Genomic DNA, 9,889 nt, shown 5'->3' on the forward strand with positions numbered 1-9,889 from the left:
TTCCGCAAGTTTGCATATTTAACACTGTTGTGTTGATATTTAGAGTACTTACTAATATAATATGTGTTTTAAGCCATGTATCGCCTTCACTGGTGATCCAATGAATGGATCTGTCGTAAAATTGTCACTTGTATATATGTTTATACGTGCAGATATAAATCGAATGTGGTAAAAAAGGTTTACTACCTCATGGGGGAAAAAATGAATTTATATGATTGGATATTACCATCACTGTTTACGTTGCTTTGTTCGACTTTTATTTTCAAAAATGTCGGCCTGGAGCATCACTAAAACCAATTGTCAAAATGCACATCTGGTGCAGGAGAGTTTACCATTAATGGTATTAAGACTAAACCTCAATATATGATATATATGATGTATATTGTTTATGTTCGTATTGCTGAAACATTACCTTTTAGGATGTAATGAATAAATCATTTGTCTTTGCATCTAAGCAACGTGTATTCACATAAATTATCAATTTGTTAAGTATCTTAATGTATTTAGGTCTCGATGAAACTGTTTTGACAAAGTCACCAACAGACAAACACCTTGCCAGACTTGCCAAGCAGCTAAGTATCAACAAATGTAAAGAATTAGTGTTATATCTTGGTATAGAAGAGACAGAGTGGGAAGAAATTGAATATGTCTACCAAAAGCAGCCTCTGATTATAAAATTCATGGCATTGAAGGAACAGCCTTCCAAATCATTTAATGATTTGCTTAAAGCACAAGAATTCATTAAAGATGGAAGGCATTTACTTTGCAAGGTTTGATTTTATAGGTTTTGTTTTAAGAATTTTATCCAAAACGAAATACGCTTGCACAAAAAAAACAGGCGTAACACAGTGTATCGAGCCCTCCTTCAGCCTAAGTGAAGAAACATATAGCTTTTGAAAAACATCTAAACGTCTGCCAAAACAACAAAATCCTATAAGTGACAACAACCCATTAACTTAGTACCTAACAAAACAAGTTTTTTTTTGTCTTGATATAAAATATCAAGATATGACGCGGTTAAAGTAATACACCAGATCTAAACTTTTCATGTTAAGTTTCAATCACTGGGCTTACAGCATATACAGGATAAAGCAGTCAACACAAATATCAATTTAAAGAAAGTGCATGATAAATCACACAAAAAACTTGCAAATGAGAAAACAAAACAGCTGTACGCAATATTATAATTGTCTTTTGTTTAAAAGCTCGCAGTTACTTAATGCTTACTTTCAGTATTTAACACGGAGAGATGAAATATGATTTTAACTTACACTTTATAATATTGCAATTTTTTTTTATCTAGTTATATATTCTGAAGCACCAAATATTTAAAACGTTATTTTGATATTCAATCGTATAGTCGAAAACACTGCTGGTCGACTCTAAGTGTTCCCGATGTTATCAGTGCGGTACTGATATAAGGTTATCATCCCTTGGTAATTTAGAAATTATAAAAAGAAAACACGCTTGCAACTACACAATATATCTCAAGCAAAAACAAAATTATATGGATAGAGCTTTTCTTTTCTTTTTTAGCTCACCTGGCCCAAAGGGCCAAGTGAGCTTTTCTCATCACTTGGCGTCCGTCGTCCGTCGTCTGTCGTCCGTCGTCTGTCGTTCGTCGTCGTTAACTTTTACAAAAATCTTCTCCTCTGAAACTACTTGGCCAAATTTAACCAAACATAGCCACAATCATTATTAGTGTATATAGTTTAGATTTTCTGTCCGGTGACCCGGCCAACCAACCAAGATGGCTGCCATGGTCAAACATAGAACTTAGGGGTAAAATGCAGTTTTTGGCTTATAACTTGGAAACCAAAGCATTTAGAGCAAATCTGACAGGGAGGTGATATTGTTTCTCAGGTCAAGATCTATCTGCTCTAAAATTTTCAGATGAATTGGACAACTGGTTGTTAGGTTGCTGCCCCTGAATTGGTAATTTTAAGGAAATTTTGCCGTTTTTTGTTATTATCTTGAATATTATTATAGATAGAGATAAACTGTAAACAGCAATTATTTACAGCGAAGTAAGACCTAAATATAAGTCAACATGACCAAAATGGTCAATTGACCCCCTAAGGAGTTATTACCCTTTATCAATATTTATAGTCAATTTTTAACAATTTTCATAAAATTTGTATATTTTTACTTACATTTTCCACTGTAACTACTGGGCCAATCATTATAGATAGAGATAATTGTAGGCAGCAAGAATGTTCGTTAAAGTAAGATCTACAAACACATCACCATCACAAAAACACAATTTTGTTATGAATCCATCTGTGTTCTTTGTTGATTATTCACATAAACCAAGGTGGGCGACACAGGCTCTTTAGAGCCTTTAGTTACATTTGTGATAAATAATTCATATTTACACATGTCGTTCAGTAAACATACATTCTTGGAGCATAATTATTTTTTTTGATCGTTTCAATAACGATAAATTAAGATAAAGATTTTGGACACCCTACTTTTACCAACTGTTATTTTCATATCATATTGTACTCAATTATAAAACTTTCTGAATTAGTTGATAAGAATAATAAGTTTGTAACTATGCTAAAGGTTAATGAATGGTCAATATTGGCCCTAAAGTTTAATAACAAACTACCATCAATAGTCTGAAGTAACGTTTGACTTTACCATGTTTACTGAAAAGCAATATAATTACAAAATCCGACATATGCAGTATCAACATAGCAAAACACTATTCATTTAATTAGTAAGGATACCAGAGTGAATTGATAATATTGCACTCTGAGTATTGAAATATTGTTTACTATTTTTTGTTTTGTGACGACATTGGTCAAATGCATTGGCCATTTTTTATATGATTTGTCAAAAGCTTTTTCAACCAAACATTACATATCGTGACAGGTTTCGTCTAATATGATAGAAGGTGTTTTTTATTTCGTAATATTGTCCTCGGTATTGACACAATTGGACTACTTCAAACTAGATTATATGGCAATCGTAAGGGTTTCAACTTTCAAAATGCAACTTCCCATTCCTCAGTGGTAAATTACTGTCTGCTTCGCTGTTTGACGTTACCAAAGGTCGTACATGTTCGCACTATACTGATTTCGTTAAAAGTTGTATGCCCACCGAAACTCAATATTGGCTCGTTTCAGCGGTCTTAGATCTGTTTATACAAGTATTGTTACCGTTTGTGACATATTACCGATTGTAACATTACGAGTGGATTTGCACGGCTGCTGTAGCATGGTGAGCAGGAGGGAATTGCCATACCAATACAGTCATTATCGCTCCTTTTGAGGTTCATTTCATTCCCTCAGACTATACATATGTAAACATTTCAAAAATGTAGATCATTTAACTGTTCAACGCAAAGACTGTTTACGTATGATATTATGAAGGTCATTATGTTTCACCTTATATAAACCTTCCAAATAATGCAAAATGAAATGTTAGTGCAATAATTTATTTGTTAGTAAAATAATGTATAATCAAAATCAAAATAACTATCTATATTAATGTCCTTACAGGTGTTCAGAGAAGACACAGGTTTAGTTGGTAAGAACTACATTACTATAAGTTACATACAACTCAGTACTGGTTACGTTTTACATATTTTAACCATAAGTGTTAGAACTCTTAAGTCAGATTGTATACATATAAAAGAGGTACAGCGTTTTCATTTCGCTGACTTGGTGTTTTAATGATAAGCATAAGTCACTTACTTTGTAATCTTATTTATATAATGACACATAGTTTGATGACTTTAGTCCATGTGTACAAGTTTTCAAAGGTCAGGCGTTCGACAATCGATATTTCGGTATAGAGACAATATTATTTTTTTTTTAAACTAAGCAACATAGATTTTATAAAGTCCAATTGAATGCAGACGATCTCTTCTAAGATTTTAAAGTGATATACACATCTTATGGTGTTACTGAACTAGTTCACGTTTTTGTTTAGGGGCCAGCAAAATTCCGCTACAAGGTGCAGGATTTTTTTCGCTGTGTTAAATACCAATTGTTTGCCTTGAGCTGTTTTCTGCTCTTTGATCGGGTTGTTAACGTCTCTTTGACACATTCGTCATTTTTATTCTCAATTTTATAATTTCCAAAAATCTATTTGAAAATTCTCTCTGGCTGCTTTTGATTTTTTTAAGACGCAAACAATGGATGAAAAAAGATCAAGGAAGGGTCTTTCAATTGTCTGGTCATATGTTTCATTGATATAGATGTTGCATGGCTCATAATTATCATTGTTATAATTTTGACCAATCAATAATTAATTTTCAAGTTATTGAAAAAATTATGAAAATATGTTATAAGTGTAATTTAACTAACTTAAGTCGGCAACTTAGTGTTTAATTATATACTTTTGTATAGGTCTTGCATTACTAAATTGTACTAATTTATGTCTTATGTGTACAGTTTATACCAATCTATCATATATTGTCGAGATAATTGACAAAATCAAAACATTCATACCGCATCTTCTTTGTTATATTCATTCACATAACTTCATTTAAAGACAGCAACTGCTTAAAAATACACCCAAATGTTTTGTTCTTATTGGTTTTCTTTATCACTGGAAAATAAGGAATCCCATCAAGTCTTTTTTGCCACGATTTTTATTCATATGTTTGTGATCTGGTTGTTCTGACCCATATACCTACTGTATAACGCATTTACATTAAAGCATAAAATCAGTGTCGTAATCAATGTGATATTTTCCTTTTTATTAACTCCATCTCAATTAGTAAGTAAAATATAAATGTGACCAAACAAAAATGCCAATAATCATTGAATCTAATTTATATTTCCTCGAGAATAATATATGATTTCTATTGTCAATTAAAACAAATCAGTTATCTCTCATTTAATAATGAGTAACTGTGTTTTATATTAATTATTGGAGATCAACAATAAAACAAAGATCATTTGCTTTTCAAACATCAACGTTATTATAATCAAGTTTTGCAAGTTAATAAACATAAGGTTGTCGTCATTAAAAACAGTCTTAATCATTATCTAGGTTTCCAAAAACACATTAGTTTATCATAAACAGAATTACTCGAGGTATGAAAATTAATATGAATACATTTTCCAAATAAATTAAGATGATAACGTAATCAGTATGCATTGTTTAATAGAGATTTCCAATAAAATGACATACGTACCTAACTCGACGTACGCACGTAACGGGACCGGTTAACCCTAACAATTTAATTTTGTTAAATGCGGTACTTAAGTTTTAACTAAGTATTCCTAAACTATGATACCCATTCATATTAAATTTTATCAATATCAAATATTTCTAAGATGATGAAAAACGAAATGCATCTGGATTTTTATATATCACGTGATTATTGCGATTCCCGCTTAAACTTCATTGTCATAAGACCACGTATATAAATACGTATTTTTACCTAGCACACGATTCATTTGAGTTTTCTTTCATTGTTTTGACCATGACTTTGGTTATCAGATATACTTTATGCAAAATTTAATGAACCGTTTATTTGATATTGGTATTGCTTTTCAAATTGTTTGTCGTTATCAGATTAATGTCTCTTCTTCTTTTCGTTTTTTAATGTTTTATAATATATAATTTTCGTGTGTATTTTTTATTAGATAGATCTTTTTTAGCAACTCCAGAAAAAATGAACTCAAAGTGTTAATCGGAATGTGTCTCAGACATTTAAAGTTGATAACTGCGATTGTATCATACTTTATTAAGCATCATTTCAAACGTTCTCTTCGTCTGCAGTTAATCTCCTTAATTTACAATATCCGATTGTTTTTCAACAGGGAAAACGTACGTCAACGGGAAGTGTATGTTAAAAAATAATAATACGGGACTTGTATTTCTTTTAATTTTAATAGTTGACATACACTTTTCTTTCAAATTAATGTCAACGAACATTAAAAAAAGGAACATTGTAATTGATAATAATGTATGTAAATAAATGTGTACCATAATTCGTTATATAGATTGTAATTGGGAAGGTGTACTTGATAAGCAACTGATGACTTATAAACTGCATATAAACATTGACCACTGTGGATAGTAAACTAACAATTTATAGTACATAGTAATTGGCTAAAAATATTATGTACCCAAGTATCTCTTATTAAAAGTGAATGCAAATGACAATTTACATACATGACATAGTTGTTACATTTTGGAGACCACTATAATGTCACTTCAGTCTTTACGGGATTTTTTTTTACTCTTACTTATCCGATGAGAAGTAGATTCTGAAGCTGTCACATATATTGATTGATTTAGCGGAATTTTTTCATTTCTAAATTTTGTCTCAGTTTGGGGTTATATATATATATATATAAGTGACAACTATGCGACAGATCCATGGACAGGATCACCAGTGAAGGTGTTACACGACTGGAAAAACAAACATTTTATATTCATAATTATATACTTGTATATGGGATTTACTGGTAGCAGGGTAGCCTCCAATACGGGTTCCATTATTTTGTTGGACCCCCTGATCGAATGACTTTGAGACTGTATTGTTCGGCTTCTCCACCAAGCATGATGCATTCACGAGAAAGAGCAGGTATTGGTTTACTTGTAGAAAGACAAGTGTGTCTTTATAATGGTTACGCTCTCTTGTTACCTAGCATATGACTCTAATTATTAAGCATGTATGATAAAAAGGTATATGCGTTTATCATTATCATTTCATCATCCTTAATATATACAAGTATGTTATATTTGTCGATGGATATAAGACATACAACAGTTTCATCATCATCATACGAACTATAGCTTGAGGCTAAATCTCCTTTGTAAGTACATGTATTATATATAGCTTGAGGCTTTTTCGTTGTAGGTATTATAACTTGAGGCTTAATTCTAATCTGATATTTTAGCCAATTTATGTCGAGAACTTATTTTACGCATGCATCTCTATACTACATAGTTATTATAAATATCAAAGTTAAAGCCAATAGAGATCATAGAAGTATGTTTATCAAATGATCATGTCACAATTAAAATAGTAAGAAAGGGATCGACTCGTGAGACTGAAACGAAGCATAAAATCAGCATTTTTTAGTATTTCCAAATAAACTCCATGTACCGATTTGACAGTATCAACAGCTGCTGAACACTATCTTAAAAACTACTACAACTAATAAATAAATTATAATTATCCAGTTTTTAATATTGATCAATTATGTCGAACTGTTGCACCATTGACCAAGTATGGATGTGCCGGTCCCAAGTTGGGAGCCTGTAATTCAGTGCTTATCGTTTGTTGTGTTTTCTTGTTTTTTTTTATGAAAAAAATTAAAAAAATTATTTTGGACGATTAAAAAACTAAACATTTGTATAGATATTGTGGAACACATGATATTTGAAAAAAAAAACCATTAGCGATCGAAAAGGGGGAGTACGCCCTCTACCTCTGTATCCTCAATACATGTTTAGGTATACATGGACAAAAACCTCGTCCCATACATTAGTACAGGTAAAGACAAAAAAGTACTGTTTGATGATTATATCAATTATATGAATTGCTGCCCACATCAAATTATCTTCAATTAAATTATAGAAATATATAAAAAAAAAAATAGTCGAGTACACTTTTTACATTGGGATGTGTTGGAATCTATTTTAAACGTTAACACTTGTAAAAACACTGAAAAGGCAACTTTATCGCTTCGAAATTCATTATTTTAATATTTTCATGCTAAATTTTGTCTTGGAAGTTTTTTTTAGAATTCATAATTTGAGAAAATCTAAAATATGGGTAAAGTAAAATGAAAAGAAATGTTGGGTGTATTTGATTACAAGTTTCTGACTTACTTATTCCATTATAATATTTGTGTCAATAAAATCGTTCAAGTTTAATGACAAAATATTTAAAGATTAAAAAAAAAAAAAACAATGTTGGGGTTGATTTTTACCTAATGTATATTCCAGAAAACAATGCGTGTTCAAACAGCAAAACATGCATGCAGTGTATGCTCCCCTCCGTCATGCTTCAATGCAATAGGACGACATACGTTGAGTTAGGTCGGTTATGTCGAGTTAAGTCATTTTATTGGAAATCTCTAATATACCTTTATCCAGTGAGACCAATATAGGCTTTCAACTAAAGCTTTAATGTCCATATAGGTATTTCATCAGGATGGATTACATCATACAAATGCCATCTATATTAGAACACAATGACTACAAAATGTTGTCTGCATCAATTTAGAGTACCAGCATGTTCTCTTTTTATTCAACATTTGAGTCATTTCAACTAAGTCTGTAAAGATTGAAACCTCAATCTGACTCATATACACAAATTATTTCACCGCATCAATCAAATGTGAACTTATTTGCACTTTAGTATGAAAATTAAATAGCCATATCATAAATCAGTATATTTGTTGACTAAGGATGGATTGTATAATAGACATTACAGCAATATGTATTTCATTGACATGTTAAAATGACGACGATAAATATTTATTTATTCACTTAACAATAAAGGCGATAATTTCATTTTTCCTTTATAACATACAACATTTATGAAGCAAAGCAGGTGCAATTGGAGTATATTTATTCCCATTTTATGGTGGAAATGCCTACTCGTAATGAACATCTGAGTTTTTACTAGGTTGGTGTTGCTGAAACTGTTGTTGTTGATAAATGTTTAAATGTTTGTTTTACACCCAGGTTTGTTTCAACAACAAACATATATCTTTGAAATTCTTACCAACTATTTTCAGAACATTTATTATATTAAATAATGTACATATGTTCTGTTAGATATTGCAGATGTTCGACTACAAGAAATTCCACATGATGATGTTTTAAATGGTTTGTCCAAGCACCTTGGTAATTGCGCAATACTTTTGGGGATCGAACTAGGAATAGCTATCACTTCTATAGATGAGACAATGACACGACATCCTAGAGATATGTACCTTCAGATAGAAGACATCCTGAGAAAATGGAAATCCTCAAGGAAAGTAAAACCTACAATATACAGATTGATGCTTGCAGTGGAACGTGTATACAGTGGAGGGTTGAGTTATTTAACGGATATATATTTGGGACAATAATTTGTGTTCAATTTTTGAAAAGTAGTGAACAGTATTCATTGAATCCTGTTTCTTCAACTTGACCTGATACCTTTAGTGTCGATCAAAGTTACTGGAAAATAGAAACTATACATAAATTGGAATATTAATAATATTATTATATGAAATAGTAGGCAAAGATATTGTTTTGCTGTAAATTTTTGCATGGAAAAAAGTGGAACATTTTTATAAAAAAAAAGAAAAAAAACTTCTATTGACTGATCTGTTATCATGGTTATATTCGGCAGTAAGTCACGTGTACAACAAATCATATATTCGTTGCTTTAAATCACCTTTGAATGGATTTATAAGTTTTTCTAAAACTGCGTGTATATCAGCGTAATATGTAAATCTCCCAAAAATTGATTGTTTGGTCTAAAATGCCCTAGTATGGGGCATAGCACTTTTTTGTTATTCCAATTATCTGTTGTTTAACTGGTATGCAACGTTTTGATACAAACAAGTACTTTAATATTTGTCCTGCAAAATGAATGATTTTGTAAAAATCATTGTAATGTAGAGATATGTTTATTATGGAATATCAGAGATGAGTCAAATTACTTTCAATGTATTTGATTAAATTACAATTACTTTCTCAATTGTACGATTAAATTAAATTAATGATTCATCATTTCTAAAAGTAGCTGATTAAATTAATGATTACATTGGCAAGTGATCATCATTATATTTGATTATTGTTCATTTAAGATTAAAATTTATGACTTTTTTTTCATTGTAATCAGAACGTAATCAAAAAGTAATCAGGATTACAAGGCATTTTCAAAAGTACTTGATGAAATTAAATTACAAGTAAT

General features: G+C 30.8%; 1 protein-coding gene across 1 annotated transcript in view; it reads left to right on the plus strand.

The window, feature by feature from the left end:
- LOC139526342 (uncharacterized) overlaps window positions 1–9,244 on the plus strand; it is a 90,968-nt gene extending 81,724 nt beyond the window's left edge. Inside the window, exons 21-23 of the mRNA XM_071321476.1 lie at window positions 508–770; window positions 3,507–3,534; window positions 8,761–9,244. Of these exons, the coding sequence (XP_071177577.1) occupies window positions 508–770; window positions 3,507–3,534; window positions 8,761–9,056 (587 nt within the window). The 3' untranslated portion in view covers window positions 9,057–9,244. The remainder of the gene's footprint in view (window positions 1–507; window positions 771–3,506; window positions 3,535–8,760) is intronic.
- Window positions 9,245–9,889: the final 645 nt, after the last annotated feature.

This window comes from Mytilus edulis, chromosome 6 (assembly GCF_963676685.1).
Source record: "Mytilus edulis chromosome 6, xbMytEdul2.2, whole genome shotgun sequence".
NCBI lineage: Eukaryota > Metazoa > Mollusca > Bivalvia > Mytilida > Mytilidae > Mytilus > Mytilus edulis.